The sequence below is a fragment of the Myiozetetes cayanensis genome, unplaced genomic scaffold (genome assembly GCF_022539395.1).
Source record: "Myiozetetes cayanensis isolate MyiCay16 unplaced genomic scaffold, myiCay2020 scf14, whole genome shotgun sequence".
In the NCBI taxonomy this organism is placed as follows: Eukaryota; Metazoa; Chordata; class Aves; order Passeriformes; family Tyrannidae; genus Myiozetetes; species Myiozetetes cayanensis.
The window spans coordinates 8,962,815-8,981,418 of NW_026087048.1; the positions used below are offsets into that span (position 1 = coordinate 8,962,815).

Here is an 18,604-nt window from a genome sequence, read left to right on the forward strand (position 1 = left end):
CACAAATGACATTTAGTACTGTATACAAAGATGACAACTACTATAACAGCACCTTTGTGATAATTAAAGAATAAGAATCTGAGTGGTTGAATAGAGTAATGAGATAATTTTTCTAAATGCAATGGAAAGCCCTAAAATTAAAACCAAAAACTAAAGAATTGTCCTGGGCATTGCACATCAGATGTTGTAACGTCTGATCTCTGAAAAAGTATTGTTTGCAGTTCTGTAAAGTTAATATAGGCTATTTATTTAAAAATATTCTTTGTTCTAACTGGCTTTTATAAACCCTTAATGGTTTGAAGAATTTCAGTGTTGTTTCAGGATTTTCTAAGCAGAGTTTTTAGCCAGCATGTTAAAAGAATTTGATAATGCAGATTTTGGCTGAAAATCTTTCTCGATAATTCTGATGTTCAAATGGTCAAACTACTAGTTCTGTTCAACCCACTGCCTCCTGCAGCTGCATGTGGCCAGCAATCCAGACACCTAAGCCATCAGAAAGAACACCTGCATTTTTAATACTGTGTCAATGCAGAGAACACTCAGGGAAACTGCCTAAAGCTCTAAGGAAAGGCATCATCTTGTTCTTTGTGACAGCAATGAGTGCTTAGTCACACAGAGGAGTTACTGAATGTCAGCTGATCCACAGTGACTGCAGACACACTCAGACCACAGGAAGTGTTTCTCAGTAGCTTAGCCTCAAATGAAATAAAAATGCTTGAGTTGCATAATTCCAGGAAATTGGAAAAGTTTATATAAACATTCTCCAAATAAAATATTAATTTATTTTAACAAATCAATTCTAACAACTGACAGTGTTAACCCTACACGGAAGCATGCCACATATACTCACCAAGGCAATAGCTGGGAATGAGTGTTGGAAGCCAGGCTACATTAGAGAAAGCAGAGGTGTGAAGAGAGTTAATTCGAGCCAATTCAGACACTCCTCCAGTGTAGGACAAAGGCCCTATGGGGTCCACACGCCACAGAATCAGCTCACTGTAGATGGCATTTGGGTCATGGAATGTACGGGTTGCTGCATTTTTAAGTTGCTGCTTAGAGGAACCTTTCTTATGCTTAAGGGGATCCATCATTCTGGTTATCCTGTCAGAGTCCCAGGAACTGTCTGACTCAGGAGTTAACAGAGCATTGTGGTGAGAAGACGTGAGCAGTAAGGGTAGAACAGAATGGCAAGCGAGATCATTGAGATGGAAGCGGTGTCCACAGTACCTAAATTTATGGGATACAGTGAGCACAGTAGTGAAGGCTGACTTATCAGCAAAAGTGACTGCCCACTGATTTAGAGAGCCATCTATATGTTTGGAAATCATCATTACTATGGGAGAAATTATATTCACATTTGCACTGTCCTGGGCAAAGCTTTTACTTGCTAGACTATTATCCGGAAAGTCCATTGTCTTCTGTTGTGCAGCACTACCGGTATCTTTCACAAAGATAGGGCAAGCATACATCATAATATTTTTGCTAAGGGAACTAGCATCTCCTGAGGGAAATGCAACAGGAATCCTAGAAGAAAATGAAACCTAAAAAAGAAATAAAAAAGAAAAAAATTAGAATATACAAACTCAGGAAGTACTTAATTAAATTCATACCGATGTCCAGTATAGAAGAAAGGACACAATGTTTGTTGATTAAGATCATAAATAATAAAACCATTTCAAATACACAATACCTGAACTTGTCGGAAGATGCCTGGATTGTATTCATCTAAATATTTCACATGCCACACCAGAAAGGTCCCATCAACAGGATGGATAGTAAAAAGCATGTCTGGATTCCTGTTCCATTCCGTCAGGAGCAAATCAATTTTCCGATCTAACAAAACTGTTGGAAGAGGCATTCGTGGGCCTGCCAGCAGGGATGTTTTGGGGCTTCCCTCTCTTTCTCCATCCTCATGTTCTGAGGAGCCTGTACCAGTCCCTGTCTCTGATTCTCTGTCTATAGACAAGTCTGCAAGAGAAAAAAATTGTGCCATTTTATCCATTGCAAAGATTTTCCCATCACTCAAAACACAATATTTTTTTAATCTGTGAGTAGGACAATCTGATAAGAACTAACCATGATCTAATTTCATACGTAAACCTCTCTCTTTTTCTTCCACTTCTTCTTCCTCTTCAACTTCAACATCAAAATCTTGTTCTAGTTGTTGTTCAGAAATTTTTCTTAGATGCTGCATAAATACTTCAATGGAGGATGTGAAACTAAATTCTTTATTATTCAACCAGTGGACAACAAAGCCATTTCCTTCATCTATATTAAAAGCTGTTCCAGCCAAGACTGATGGAATATCTGTGGACATTTTAAAACAGATAAAAAAGCTATATATTAAACTGCTCATCTTTTATATATATATATACACACATACACACATTTAACTTATTTTAGGTATAACATCATTTGTGTCTGTAAGATTAGAATAGGTAAGCAACAGATCAAGTTTCTACATGCAATTGTAATAAAAAAGTAAAGATATTTTAATGGCAATAAATTTACATGAAAATTTATTCTTATGTGAATGGTAAATGATATTCAATAGGCCTAATTGCTCAGTTTCATATGCTGCAGTGTTGTCAGTCGTGCAGATTTTAGGTAAAGCATGTCATTGCTCTTTAATCTTTTCCTTTTTTAAAATATTACATAATATTCTATAAAACCCCACTATATATTCTGTAGAATACAATTATTCTATTCATCATATACCATGGTCTCCCAAAACCCAAGAATAAAACACCAAGCAAATTGGAAAGTTAGGTTTCTTTTTACCTTTTGACATGCAAAGATGAATTGAATTGTCTTGTAAAAGTGTGAAGGTATTCAGAATAAATTCAGCTTCATTTGTCTTACAAAACTCTATGCCAAGTAACAGACTTGTGAAATAAGAGTCTTCCTACAAATTCTCTGTATTCAATTAGGCAAAGCAAAGAATGTGCATCTCAACTCCCTTTATTTTTTTCACTCTGTGCAAATATATTGGAGTTTAATAAATGGTTGTAATTCACCTGTGTTAGGGTTGATGCTTGCTGCTATGTGGAAGTGACCAAGTGCATTTGCATGGTGTGAAATGTGACGCTGAACTTCATGAGTCCCCTGCTGATCTGGCAGCACATCTGTGTGGGTAACAAGAACTGAAGATCTCCTTTGTCCTTTTCTCATATTTTTCAACTGGTGAATTGTCTGTTACAGTTATAAAAAATAAATAGAGAAATACTTAAAAAAACCTGTAAGGGAAAAATTCACACTTCTGTAAAGCTAAAGCTTTTTTACCTTCTTCTACCAAAGAAATGAAGAGTGATTTCAAAAAATTATTTTAAATAGATTTCAATGGAGATTAGTAACACTTAATGTACCTTGTTTCTGGCCAAAGGCAAAGCTCTTCTAATGGTCTTCAGAAAATTTCTTTAATATTGGCTCCAACAACAACATAAAAATACCCACTATTTTGCATAACATTAAAAAATATGAATAGAACAATCTAAAAGCAGTAACTTTTGCAACAAAATGTTATAATGAATTATTTTTGTATAACTGAGAATTTCTGAGAGCACACGGAGAGCACAACTGTTTCAACAGCCCAAAGAGTACTTGGCTCCAATCTCCCTATTTGTTGATGACCATGACATGTAAGAAGTAAAACCCTGGTCTGACTGTAATAGTTACAAATGAGGGGTGGGTGTTTTCTTTTCTTTCCTTATTTGTTTATTGACAGGTTTTCTCTCACTGTAAACTTAATAGCCTTGATACAACTGTCACTGAAATGAAATTTAGAGCCTCATAATACCATTTTTTCCAATTATCAAAGGAGGTAACTAAAAGTTCAAAGAGTTTATTTACTCCTTCCACTGTTTTTATAATTACAGACTTTCAAACCCATCAGAATGAAACTAGCACTACTATTCCATATTAATCATTGTCTCTTCCCATCACTATTAGTTAGCTATAGAAAAAGCAAATTGAGTTTTAAAAACACGGAGCTTGAATGCAGAGTTGTCGTCTCAGACTTTTTCAACGTTTAGTAATAAACTTCCAAAACTGATATGAAATAATTCAGACTATTCCATTATGCATGAAAAGACTCCACAATATACATCCTTAGAGTTTAAAATTTGACAAATCCAGTATTTACTTGTACCTCTAGTGCATGTTGTATTTTGTCCTTCTGCTTTCCAGACTGAGAGACGGTGCTGCTAATGCTGGAAGTGCTCGTTTCACAGATCTGCTCCCCCAGAAGAGTATCTTCTGGTAACAGCGTCTCTGCCCACAGCCGACAGACGCCATCGAGACACGACGTGAGTAACACATTACACACCAAACCCCTAAGGCAGACACATCCAGATTACTGCCAGTGGAATTAAATTAGCTATGTGGACACAGCAGAAATTAGGGGAGTTTACATGTATTTAGTAGTTGTTGTTTCATCCAAATTTCTGCTTCTCCCCCAAATAAATGTTAACGTGGCTATCACTATTGTAATAGATAATACCAAAGCCTATGGGAAGATGTTGATGTTTTGTTCCTTGACAGAATAAGAGAGAAATGTCGTGTTCTTGATGACACAACATTAATCAGAGTCTTAAAAAAAATATTTGATCAAAGATTCCTTGTTTTTTTTAAGAAAAGAAAGCTTTCAAACCTGGGCATGTACTTGCTAATGTTCCGCCATGAAAATCCTGTCACTGCTCGAGGATGTGCCAAATAAACAAATGAGAACTGAACGTCCTCTGAGCATTTTCTCTTTTCTTCATTCTCTTGGGGCAGAAGAGATGATTTCCAACCAGTCATAGGATACCAAACCTTTAAGAGGCAATCATCCTAGAAAAAGTAATACAGAAGTATAACAGTGAGGTTAGCTAGCTATAATTCAAAATGTCATAAAAGGAAAATCCCAAATAAGGAGGAAACTGCCATTCTGGTAGCGTTCAAGAAAACTTGGCCCAGAATTAAAATTCATCTCACTGTTTAACTAATATTAAGTGCAAGCATGTATTGCACTTAACAGAAGTTAAGAATTGACAACTGAACACAGAACTCACTAAATAGATAACCTTGTCTAATTTATCCAGACATCTGCATATTATATCAATTTAAAAGTGTATGTGTTCTCTCATAATGATCTGATATTTATCCTCATTATTTTCAGCAGAATTAAAAAATATGCTTATGCATATCTAAAAATATGTCTAAGTAGACTTTATCAAAAATATATACGTATATACATACACATCTGTATCACTGTATTCAGGAAGACTACATAGCTAAATCCAATGTCTTGTTGCTGAAATTCATGGAATTATACAAAAACACAGCATTACACATGAGATCATAATTTACCTTTGCTTAGACTATAATAGAGTGTATGGTCCAGGACTATTCACATATTACTTACTTCTGTCAAGCAAATGCAAAACATTCCAAAAACTTACTTAATTATTCTTTTTCCCCCTTACCTTCCCAGCTGTTGCAAAGTATTCACCATCAGGAGACCATGACATCAAATGTACTGATGTTGCAGTCCTACAGAATACAAGAGCAAATGAAGTAAGGCCTATTTATTCTAAAACATTATTTCATAGGTATTCAGTTGATTAGGTGTTACTGTTCATTATTTAAATTAAATATATTAGTATTTTATAGTTGTTGCTTTAAGCATACTTTACAAATAGCAGAAGCATAAAAGTATTTGCTATAATGAAACAAAATAGTATTTTCACAGCTTTACAGAAAAACGGCTCATAAAACAAATTCTTTTAAGTACAGCAAACCTAGAGTTAGATCCAGTGAGATCCTAGAAGTGGTTTGTCCCACCTGCTCCTCTACTCCCAGTGAAACCAAGATAAACAGTAGGAAGAAATGAAAGTAAACATCTTTCTTGTAAACGTGATGCTATTTGTCTGTGCTTAGAGGTTATGGTCAGATGTCTGAAAGAGGAAAGCTCCCTATGCAGTGCTTCAGAAATGCTTCAGAAAACTACAGAGAAAACAGGTTTTCAGAGGCAGCTACTTCCCAAGTCCACATATATTTGTAAATGGATGATCAGGAAACACTTCTGTAACATGAAGCTCCAATAAAACTGAATAGAAAGTTCCAGGACTCCATTCCTAAGATTCAGGAAGCAGCTCTTATCTCTATCAGTGCAGCTTATCTGCCTAGCACTGCTCCTCTACTCAGTCTCATTCAATATTCAGCATTATTTTCACAGATGAGAAAATGGACAATTTTGATACATTTTCAGAGGTACAGTTTGGGTAAGCCTTTGATTAGGTTTTATTCAACCATCTCACGATAGATTACTTGAAAAAGTGAGGATTTCTTATTTGGAGTAACTTGCATTGTTTGAATGTTATAGTATTTAAAAGCATATTTTAAAATATAGTTTTGGAGAGAAGATATTGTTGATATGTGAGGTAGAATTGCAATTTGCCTTAGAATTAAAAATTATCTCACTTGCACTGCCAGACACATTTCCAGTCATTTAGAACTGGGAGAACTTTATCATCTTTGATCTGATTGCTGGGATCATCATCTTCATCTTCTTCTAGAATGTCATGAGATGGAGGGGCCCACAATTGCAAATAGTCAGTTGCTGTCAGCAGTCTGTTACCTGAAAGTGAGAAATAAAAAAGCTATGAAACAAGATGATGCAGGGATATGCAAAGATTAGGCCTATCAACTATAGGCCTATTACAACTATATTTTGTAGTAAACAGGTTGAAAACTAAATTTTATCAAGTCCATTTTAAATACGATAAGGTATTCAATCATATTATACAGCTGGTTTTACCAAAACATTTGCAATTTATAATACCTTTTAAGAAGATCAAGGAGTTTTTTGTGACTTTGAATCACAGAATTGTATTTACTAATGAATATTGCAGATGCTGAATAGCTATTCACACCTCAAATAAATACACAAACATCTTATAAAGATCTGTGTCTGGGGACATTGCTGACTTTAATTATGATAGAATTCTGTTTAAATTATTATTAGTGGTAATTTAAGTCAGTTAATTTAACACTGTGATTCCCAAACTAGGATCCTGCATAAGAGACTCAAACACTTGGCACAGGCATCTTCACAATTCTTAACTGTAGCTTCACATTTTATGCAACACTGTCTGAGAACAGGTAATCTAATATTTCCACATTCATGCTCTCACTTTGTTACAGTAAAAATATTTTGTGTCCAAGTTGTTCTAACTAAAAATGTTGAACAAATACTTCACAAACTGTGCATTACCTTGAGGATCCCATGCCAGGTTGTAAGTCATAGAACTGAGGAAGAATTGCCCAGTTTTAAGCCACTGACACTTCAGTTGCTGCAGTTTAAAAACAGTAAAGGATTAATGCTCACATCAACAGCAAAACATATTTCTTTCTCTATGAAATTGCCGTTAAGCCTGTTGCAAAAACAATCAGTGGTAGGTTGCCAAATGCAGTTTTGGTAAGTTTTAAATTGTTTTATAAAACTTAAATGTACCCCAGGGTGCCCTGTGAACCAGATCTGGACTTGTCCCACATCCAAATACATCTGCAGATTACTTTAAACTCGTGAGGTCACAGATTTACAAGGACATAGAGGAGGGAGGGTGGTAGAGATGCAATAAAGATTGTGAAACCTGCTTTAGAACACACTTAATGCTCCAGTGCTTGGCCATGGCTGTGCTGTTAAAACAAGTCTGTGTCATATTTTTGACAACCTTCAAATAAGAAGTACCAACTCCTCACCATGTCATTCCAGTATGAGATTCAAGAACAAGATGTTGTGAACTTAGGAGAAGTGCAGTCCACAGTTCAAGTCATGCATTGGAAGATTCTACCCATTCAATTTTATTAGGAATGGTGGAAAGTGTTTATCCATTTATCTTTAGTGTGTCAACATAATATAATAAAAGCCAGTCTTCTCCCTCTTCTAAGAGTCTAGACCAAATTACAATTATGAAAGACATACTTACACAATTTCTTTTATGAGAATTTATACCAAGTGGTTCAAAAATGCAAACAGCATTTCCATATGATGCTGCAATCTAGGGGGGGAAACAAAAAAAGAAGTTGAAGACTCAAAATAAATGGTTAGGAGGTAAGCAGAATAAATGATCCTTGGTATTCCAAAATAGCTTAAGAATTTCCAGTGTGCCATTGTTCAAGAAAAGTGAAGTTAATACAAATACAATTAACTGTTATAGGTATATTTTCTTAAGGTAGTTAAGAAATACATACTTCTGAATAAGCCCACCTTTAAGATTTTAACTCTAAGCAGGGAAGACATCTTGTTCAGTGGTACAAACACTGTCAATCAGATGGAGAATATTCTTCTAGGGCAACTACTGTTAATGTATAAGGGAAAGCTGATGCCTCCACTGCTTCTGCTCATGTTCCAGCTACTTCACAGCTAACTAATGCATTAATTATTAGTGTCTGTGTCTCTGCATGTTCCTAGATTCCATCTTGTATCACTAAATCACTAAATAGTAGTTACAAGAAACAGCAAGAAATGTAATTACATTTTTAATATTTAAATACATTTTGAGAGGAGATAAATGGTAAATAGAAAAACTGAAGTACATAGACCACTGAACCCCTCCGTTTCTTTCACCCACTTATTTTACAGAAACATCTGAACACAAAATAGTCTTTATTAGGAATTTATCTGGGTCTTGACCATCTTTAAAATGTCTTTATCTTCTTTAAAAGATTCTTAATAGAAAAACCGAAGTCCTTCCGATTCAGGATCTGGTTTACTCAATACAGAAATGCAAAAGTTTCCTGACATTTATTATGAAATCTTACTTCTTTAGGGGGAGTGGAGGACAGAGAAGGTTGCAACCACACACTCACTCCCCAATTACAGAACAGACCACAAGTTCAGTCCTGAATGCAGAACCACCCAGGGGTTTGTGGTGATCTTGCAGGGATCAACTCTGCAGCTGGAATCTCCCTTCCAGTCCTACAGGGACTGCACTGCTGCAGTTCAGGAGCCCTGCCAGCTAAACCTGCCCTGATCCTAACTGGGGCTTCCTCAACAGTGCTACCAGTTTTGAAGTAGCCAATATAAGTCAGCAGTGGCACCTGACAAACCATTTGCTGAGTGCACGACCATAACTCCCAGAAAGTGTTTTTGCTCAGCTTTTGAAACTCTTTAGTACTGTTTAGGGATTAAAAATGAAACCACATGGCAAGTCAAGGGGCCATGAACTTGTGACAGCTCATCCTGTAGCACTTCTAAACAATTAAATGTGCCAAAATCTCTGAAAAATAAGTATTTTGAATATACTACTTTGCAGGATATATACAAATATGTGTGTGTATATATATTTCTATATATGTATACATGAATGATTTATCCATTTCTTGTTTAGATGGAAGTATACAATAATGGAGACCATAATCATCATTTTAGTACCATTCTAGTTCTGATACTATACTGAAATTAATACATATGTCCACATTTTGAGAGACCTGTTATTGCAGATCCCAGAAAGGAGTAAAAACCATTTTACAAGATGTCTCCTGCTTTTTCTACCCCCTTCCTATCCCTTGCCCCAACCCCCAAATTACTATTAAATTGAAAGAATTCTTAGAGTAACACATTCAAAGCTACTCTGAAAGTCACAGATTAGTAAAATGTGATCTTCATCATGAAATTAACTCTTTAATTCCATTAATGCATTATGTTGCTGTTTAATTATTTAATTTATTCAATTTTTTAAAAAATCTTTACAGATTTATTAAAATCCTTACCCTGCCTTGTCGCTGGGAGCACTCCACACAACTGACCTGGATGTTTCCATGTTTAGCACCAGGAATAATTTGCACACATTCAAAGTCATCTGCCAGAATAACAATGTCACAACCAGAGCCATACGCCTGAAATATTTTTTAAAAGAAAAATAATTAAGTATTGATTTTAAAAACCAACTGAATACCACTGAATACCTGTTACAGTGTCGATGTTTTGAGAGAGCTGTGAAAACCCCCAGTAAAAGAAGCTGTTACTGTGTAGTGGGTTTGTTCCTCATCAGTTCAGCCGCAGAAGGAGCAACAAGTAGAAACAAAATAACAACGGAGATTGTAATTCTACAGGGATCACCAAACAGAAACTGTAAAAACCCCCATCAAAACCCCGAACCCAACTTTAATCCAGAACTTGAGCTCTGTGCGTACTTTCTGTTAGGTTTAAGTTTTAATCGTTGTTTTATTTCTCCCCTTCAATTCTTGTTGCCTCCTAGAGCAAGGTAGACAAGAGTTTACTATTCAGGAGCATTTATTAATGAATTTGCATGTAAGTTCCTAAATAAGTGTGTGCTGTGCCCCCTGCCCCATTCTTTTTTTTTTTTTTTCTTTTTTTAAGAATTCTTAGTGATTTTTTTCTATAAGAATCCAATTGCAGGGTTTTTCTGATTTTTTTTTTTTTCTGGATGTATTGTATCTTGTGCAATACACTCTATAGCCTAAATAATATATTTATGAATTAGCTACAGAACAATGATAGCTTGCAGCATTTTTTATTGACAGGATAAACACATACCTGTCTATCACACTTTCACCTGTTCTAAAAAGTTTAATCACTCCAGATTATCTGTCCCACTGAGCTCCTACATTCAGGCACAGAAATTCCTCCCTAGTGTCAATCTGCCACTAAGCCTTTTATAGTCACCAGTTACAGCCAGAAGTCTCTTTCCTTAAAGTCAGTTTTCCACTGATTCCAATACAGCTGGTAGAAATTTTCCAGCTGATTTAAACAGAGAGTGCAAGTCCTCAACAGTCAATTTGAGATGGTACAAAATTACTTTATAATTTTAACTTGTCCCCTGGTTCTTTTAAAATAATTTCCAAAATACTGAGTCAGTCCTTGTCCTCTACTTTGAGGTCAATCATTTTAAAGCTACTCGAATTCTTGAGAAGTGTATGTGAAGTTGTATTTTTAGAGATTTTTATGATTAACCCCCATTGACGGACACAATGAGATAATGGCACAAGATAACCACTGGAACTGGAATGGACAATTTAGGTCTCATGACTTTCTGTGTCTAGTTCTGATCCTCCTGGGAAGGAGCAACAAGTGAGAAAGGTTGAAGAAAAGGGCTTAATTTGGTGAAAATACAGTCAGTGCATGAAACAAGAAAGGAACAGCAACACAAGCAGCAAAGCAGAATCTCAGTCCTCAGACATGAACACACCACACAACTGCCCCCATAAAAATGAAAACTGCGGATAAAGCAAATTGTCTCAAAGATTTTCCAAGTCATCTCATGAAAATAAAGTGACACAGTGTTGTCTGAGACCTCAAACCCACAGCTGTTGCTCTGGGAAGCTCTGAGGAACTGATACTGGAGTGATTCACAATGTAAGCAGGATTGCTACAACGTTCTCAGAGGTAGATTATCTACATAAGAGAATATCCCAGCTCCTTGATGACAAGGCTATGCAATTATTAGACCCAGCCTGGACGAGAATAAGTTATTATTAAAATTGAATAGGATTATTTCCAGAAAGTAAGAGAAAGAAAGCTGAGATTGAGATAAGTTCTCGCATTGAACAGCAAGTCATTTTGTTTTGTTGTTTTCCTCTATTTTATAGTGGAATTTGTTGCGAAACAAACTCCACCAGTGGTGTGGAATTCTGGATAGGATGGTATAGGCTGGTAAGTAGGAAGGAAGAAGATGGAGACCAGGATGTGAATGCCCAGAAGTACACAGGAAAATAGAAGCAGGTCCTCTTGTTCCAATAATTTATTCAGAATTCTAATATTGACAAGCAATTGACTCTCCTACCTTCACTTCAAAAGATAAGCAATTAAAACAGCAAAGAATTGACTCACCTTCCTTCAATGGTCTGTCTCATAACTACTAATACAAACCTACTAAGACCTGATTTAAATTGTTATCTAATAATAATAATGGCCAGTCTTCGCGAGCGAAGATCCGGGGAAGGTCTTTACACCTTCCAGCCTGCGCATTGGATTTTTTAGGTGAGACACAGTGTGCGCGGAACTGAGCCCACCCTTTAATCCTAAGGTTCATCTGCCGGGGCCAAGCGAGCTTGGACGGTGGCAGCGAGGTCCTTAGGACGTAGGTGGGTTGCCTTTAAGGGCTAACGAGCCCCACCTGCCCGGGAGTGGCCCTGACCGGGAATCGAACCCGGGTCTCCGCGCTGATAGCGCGGCGCCTTTACCACTAGACCACCAGGGGCTCCATTAAATTGTTATCTAATACAGTAAAAAGAGGTACTGATCCACTTCAAACAAGGACTTAAACCTTTTGGTTACCCTATTTTTTCATTGTCAGTACTGCAAATTTCAAACTAAATTAAACAGAACTTATAACTAGTTGCAGGTTTGTTAGCAGGAGACATGTACATGTGTCTCAAATTATAAAAGGAAAAGACTTCTCAACTTCAATTTCCTTTTGCTCACTGTTCTTAAACATGCACATTTGCATGTGTGTGTAAAGCTGATAATGCACGAAACAGAAAATATTTTAGACTTGAGTCTGTCTGCTTATTCTGTGAAGCAAAAGAATTTAGTGTCTTCCTCTTTAAACATTTTAGCTTTTCACCTCTCCTGTCCCCACCTACACTTCTTATTCTAGAAATAAAGCAGTACTTTTCCAGCTAATTATACTATTTACATATTTTTTTAAAGTTAAGTAAAAAGGTGGTTGTGAATTAAAAGTGTGATTTACCGGAGAACATTTTTTTCCTGAAAGAATCATCAAGATGATCCACCGATCAAGGAACGAGATCTTTTTCCTTTTTGAAATCTTATTACTGTCACTTGTATCCATCCTACTCTTTGCCTGTGTTTACCACTGCACCAACAAGTGACTCAGCACACCCAAGTGTCCTGTGCCAACAGAAGAGCCAGTCCATTATTTACAGACCTTAGTCGGAACACACTCCCAACAGCAGAGCACCAGCCCTCAGCTCCAGGTTCTCTGAGCAAAGGCTGCAATCTCTTGGTTCTGGAGTAATATTCCAAGTGTGGATATTTATTCTGAGAATGTACCTTATTTCTTGAAAGTATAATAAAGTATGTTACTTTAAATCTGAAAATTATTTTAAGAAGTACGTTTATTACAACCCAACCTTTGAAAAAAGGTCAATATACTTTTATGTACTGAAAGAGATTTCCGTATTTCATATTATATGTCTAAATATAAGTTTTCCATTTGACCACTTTTATGCAGATCTTCTAAATATAAGTTTTCCATTTGACCACTTATATGCAGCTCTTCTAATGTACCCCATTTATTAACATGTTTATACTTCAACAGAACACATTTCTGTTAAATCCTCTTTTCTTTTGTCCTTTCTCTCCTTAAGCTGGTGATGCAGTAGAAATATTCTTGACAAAGAATAGGGAAGTGTCATAATATTTAACATCAGTAGTTCCTTTTAAGGATTCAGCTGACAACATCAGTAGTTCCTTCTTAAGGATTTAGCTGACAACATGTTCACAAGATCATTCATGCCACCTCAGGTCTCTCCTGCCCGAAAACCAGTGGCCACAGTATCAGTAATAAAAGGAATGGAATTGGGTAAGCCATCCAAAAAAGAAAGATGGAAAATAAAACGCTGAGATATTGTAATGGATGAGAGCAGCACAAAGCTCTTAAATAAACGGAATTATAAGCCATGACTGAACAAAACAAGTGCAGTAAAAACCACCCACATGGAGTTTCTGCCAACCTTCATTTCTAATGTCACTGATAACTTCAAGGAGAAAATTAAATGGAGTTGCAAAACCCTTAGAATGACAGGATGACTTGCAGGATCCATAAGCAACTAATAAGCTGTAGTTTGCCAATGTCTGCTCTAACTGTCAGGATCTGGGACCACTGAAATGAGCAATGACAAAGCTCTAATTGAATGCAGGAGCACCACACAGAAGTAGGACATTGTGTCCTGCTCTAAGAGTTTATGCTATATCCTCAATTTTCAGATAATATGAAAGCAGCACATGCACCTGTCTTTTTGAGCTGACCATGTTTTCCAGTAAAACAACACTTGCCCTTAAGTTTCCGGCTATGGATAGTAAACATCAGATGCAGAAATTCCTCCACCTTCCTGCTAGTCCTGAATTCTGAACCATTCCCAAATTCTAATCAATGGATACAACACTTACACTTCCTCCCCTTCCTCCCTCAAAGTAGTAGTAGAATTACATGCACTTCAAGCACATCAGCAACGTAACTGAGAAACAACTCCCAGCCTACTACCAGCCTGTGGCCTGTAAAAGAGGCTTTCCTGAATTGACATTTGAGACAAATTCATAATTAAATACTTTACAATATGTTTATACACAGTGCTCCAGAGAAAAAAAAGAACATAGTAAGGATTCGGATACTAAGCATCTGTAGTCCAGTTTACATAAACAAACACAGTAGAGAACATATAGATATATCTAAGTAGTAATAACTGAAAGGGATTCACAAGTAAGTGTTTTAAGAAGGATGAAGTAGAGAAAAAGTAGAAGGAAAACCCTACACAGCAGACAAAAGCTATTCTCAGTTGCTGTATCTTGTAGACAACTGTGTGGATGAAGATTCTGCTGTGTTCATCAAGGTCAAAAAAAGTTTACATGGATGTAGGAGCCTCATCTGCAACAGCTTCTGAAATTCATTCCATGCAGCTCCAGTGTCAGTACTAGCATGGAAGATGTCAAGAAGCTTGTCTTTTTAAAAATGAAAAATAATAAATTAATTTTTTCACTTTTTGTCAGAAAAGTTCTTATGTACAGATACCCCTAAAATCCGATATTCTAATTTTTCATTAAAAATGTTTACAGTTATGTATTTTGTGTATTTAATGATGCCTTTTACAAGAAGTAAATAGTCATTATTTGCTGTTTGTGTGACATTTGGAATTTTTATACTTATAGAATGCAGCCTTTAGGTAACTGACATACTATTTGTATATTTTTAAACCTAGACTAACCTTAGAAACAGCTACATTCTGTCCAGAGTTTCAGGGAGAAAAAAAACAACACTGAGCTTGGTACTAAGGGCAGAAGTGATAGAATCAGAACAGCTTGGCATCTATTTGAAATCACTTTACTTCCCTCACAGCAAGTCAGGTTGGTAACACACATCCTACACGGAGTTAGGGCCAGTGACTGAAACTGGCTCAACATTAAACAGCTGCTTAAGAACAAAACCTTAGTTAAATCAACTGTGGTCTGAAAAATGCAGTTTACTACCTTGAGAAACTTATAAGCTGCCAGTTAGACTGTGAGGTAGAAATACCAAACCCTCTGTCCAGACAGGGTGTGTGCTGTAAGGCCCTTCTCTTAAAGCTCAGCTCAACCTTCTGTAAACTCGCTTGTGAAACACCGTTAACAATATTTGCTGAAATGAGAACATGAAGTAAGAGAAAGTTGAAAAGTGCACAGAATTATTACCAGAACTTCTGTCATTTGGTACTTAAATCCTTGGCTTATGCAGTGTCTTCTTTGGAGCTCAGACGCAGGGAGGCTGAAGGGACTGTCTGGCACAACACAGCTTTATGAAGTTATTTTGCTTCTAATCACCCTTCAAACAGTTTTTCCTGTGTATCACCTGCTCTACCAGACTGGGGACAACACAGCTACAGTGTCCACCGGGCAGTTTGCTCACCAAACCTCTCTGTGCTTCATCCCTTTTTTGGGAAAGGCTGGATATATGTCAGGATTGCTGCAGGCACATGTGGGAGCACAGGGAGGAAAGAGCACTATGCGCATTTCAGATAAAGGACTGGCAAAACCTTTGTAGCCAACCCACAGCAACTGCCTCTATTTCTTTGGATTTGTTTAGCTTTATGGAGACACCAATACTCGTTTTTAGCAGGGAAAGAATAAAATAGTAGAAAAATTATTTCTTTTCCCTGTCTTATTCTCAGAATGACTAGATGACTATAACCAAAGCTTTAAAAGAGCTGAGGCAGAACGTGTTATCATCTTAGCTCTACCTACACAGACTTGGAAATAAAAAGCTTACCTTTATCCCCAGCAAGGAGTCATGTAAACAAGCCAAGGACAAACCACAGAGGAAAGGAAGAATGAAGAACCTGACAGTTGTGATATTCCTAACTAGGGCAGAAAAAAATGTGTTTCTTGTCTCAGGATCATAAGTTTGCTGGAGTTAGACATCTAAAGCACATTCATCTTTAGAGGAAGTTTCTCCTTCCCCTACTCCTCCTCTAAAAAAAAAAGGAAATAGCTCCAAGACTATTAACTAGTGGGTACATATATACATGTTCCCAAGCCATTATTCTGCTGTTAAGTGGAGTATTTTTATCACGAGTGATTCATTCCTGCACACAAAAAAAGCTGTATTTTCAAGTCCCTGTGATGAATCAGTTGTAGCAATTGTGAACTCGTTCTCATGCATTTTAAATGCCCAAACACCAACCAAAACATAAGTGAGCACATGAGCACACAAACAGCTGCACATGCTGCCCAGCTGCACATGTATTCACACAGACAGAACATGCTGTGCATCTCCCCTGACCTCCTGCCCTTTCACTCCTCTGCGTTGCTGTGTTCTAGAGGTTGACAGGTACTTGGTCTTAAGAGCACGTCTAGAAGTGTCAGGCTCTGTCACCAATACTGATTGCCTCTTGCCTAAACTGCAAAACCTGCCTCAGGATCTGAGCTGAAGTTACGAACTCCAAACAGCTGAATGGTTTGGGGCCCAGAGCTCTGTCCATACAGGTGATGCTCAGCAACAGAATTTAAGGGTAGGCACTAATGAACTTGCTACCTGCAGTGGAGGGTGGTCTGTGATGCTACTATGGCACACAGGTGACTGATATCCAAAGGATCTGGATATAAGGCCCCAAATTGTTTGCAGGTAGATGTTTTTAACCATACAGGATCAAGGTCTTTTAGAGCAGGAAATACCACAAATACAGAGAATGAAGAAAAAGCAAAGAAGAAAGGTAGAGTTATGGAAGGCCAGAAAATATATTTATTAAAACATACTTATCTCCTTAATTCCTTGTATTATGAAAAATTGGATGCAGCAGCCAGAGGGGACAGTGAGGTCTGTTACATGGAGTTCCATAATTAACATGTTACCAAACAATTCTGAATTGTTTTGGAAAACGTTAGTTTTGTTCTTAGAAAATCCTTGTGTAAACCATAATACACATTACTATTTATTATTGATATTATTGAAAGTATTGCAAGAATTAGCATAAAATTGTCTTTCATTATACCAGTTGATTGACTTCTAAATTGTTACAGTAAAAAGAAACATTAGAATATGAGTAAATTACTTCTTATATAAATATCAAAAGTATCAGAGGTCCCTTTAATAGCAGTATGGCTGCATAGCAGCAGAACAGGGAAAATAAAGACAAACATGGCACCTTCTATTTCTTAAGACTTTCCAGCATTCATTACTGAAATTAGACATCTGTGATAATCTAAAGTAAGCTTTCAATGTCTGACAAGTCTGCTGACAGTTATCTTATACCAAAAAGGACGCTCTGCATCATTTTGCTTGGAACTGTTTTGTGGCTGGGATATAATCTTGTAAATGTTAATATAAAATGCAATGAGACAATTTATTTGCCAATAATAACATAGTGATTAGATGTCAGTATGCAAAACACTGCAGAAACTGATCGCTCATTAAAATCAGAGAAGCAGATCACGAGCTAAAGAAGTGGAAATTGACATTGGAATAAACAAAAATAGCCTGGGGGTGATAAACAGATTTTATTTTATAAACTACCAGCCTCTTGAAATTGACCGAGTGTATTCCTTTACATCCTTCTGTTTCTTTTCCCTTCCCGTTTGAGAGGCGCATTTGGCACATTTGTGTTTTATCAACCATAGTAGTTGAAGGGAGACGCTCACCGAGAGCGGGCGGGCTCCGTCTGAACCCCGGTGCGACCGACCGCCTGCGCTTTGCAGATGAGCCATAAACACACCCGGGGGGTGGGGGGAAAGAAAAAATAAATACAAAAAAAAAAGGTGGGGGAAAGGGAAAAAAAGGAAGCACCCAGGGAAATTTGAGGATGCAGAACCGGGGGTTCCCGGGCTGGGTTCGGGCACCGGCAGAGCGCTCGCTGGCGGTGATGGGCGGTCCCCGCATCCCCCCGGGGTCCTCCCGGCGCCCCTCGTCCGGCAGGTCCCTGCCGTGCCCCCCGCTCTCCCCGGGCCTACCGCCGCCGTGCCGGGGCCTCCCCAGCCCGCGGGCCCCCCTGCCCGCCCCTTACCGTGAACGGGGTGTCATCCACGCTGCCCACCGAGTACCCGTTGTCGCCGGGGTTCACGGCGCCCGTGAGCACCTGGTGCAGATGCATCGCGGCCGCGCTGCCCCCGCGGCGCCGGGGCCGGGGCCGGGAGCGGGGCCCGCGCTCGGTGCCTGGATGGCTCCGCGGGAGCGCGCGGGAGGGGGCGGTGACGGGGGCGCGCGCACGCGCCGGGCAGCGCCCGGATCAGGTGAGGGGACGGGGGCGCGCGCGCGGGCACCGCCCTGTGCGCGAGCGGCGGGGAGGGAGGGGCCGGGCCGAGCAGCGCCCGCGCGAGGGGCGGTTAAAGGGCGCGCGGGGGGTGGGGAACACCCCTCTGCCACAGGGAGAGGGAGAGGAGAGGAGGGAGAGG

The 18,604-nt window shown here is 38.3% G+C and overlaps 1 protein-coding gene across 4 annotated transcripts in view; it reads right to left on the reverse strand.

The window, feature by feature from the left end:
• The window catches only part of DMXL2 (Dmx like 2), a 49,907-nt gene extending 31,537 nt beyond the window's left edge, over positions 1-18,370 (reverse strand). For all 4 annotated transcript variants that reach the window (XM_050309818.1, XM_050309816.1, XM_050309817.1 and 1 more), the window contains exons 1-12: positions 18,217-18,370; positions 9,754-9,879; positions 7,968-8,039; positions 7,253-7,331; positions 6,460-6,616; positions 5,463-5,529; positions 4,649-4,827; positions 4,148-4,331; positions 3,018-3,192; positions 2,077-2,307; positions 1,691-1,968; positions 851-1,541 (exon numbers count right to left, since the gene is read on the reverse strand). In XM_050309818.1, the coding sequence (XP_050165775.1) occupies positions 851-1,541; positions 1,691-1,968; positions 2,077-2,307; positions 3,018-3,192; positions 4,148-4,331; positions 4,649-4,827; positions 5,463-5,529; positions 6,460-6,616; positions 7,253-7,331; positions 7,968-8,039; positions 9,754-9,879; positions 18,217-18,303 (2,326 nt within the window). In that variant the 5' untranslated portion in view covers positions 18,304-18,370. The remainder of the gene's footprint in view (positions 1-850; positions 1,542-1,690; positions 1,969-2,076; positions 2,308-3,017; positions 3,193-4,147; positions 4,332-4,648; positions 4,828-5,462; positions 5,530-6,459; positions 6,617-7,252; positions 7,332-7,967; positions 8,040-9,753; positions 9,880-18,216) is intronic.
• Positions 18,371-18,604: the final 234 nt, after the last annotated feature.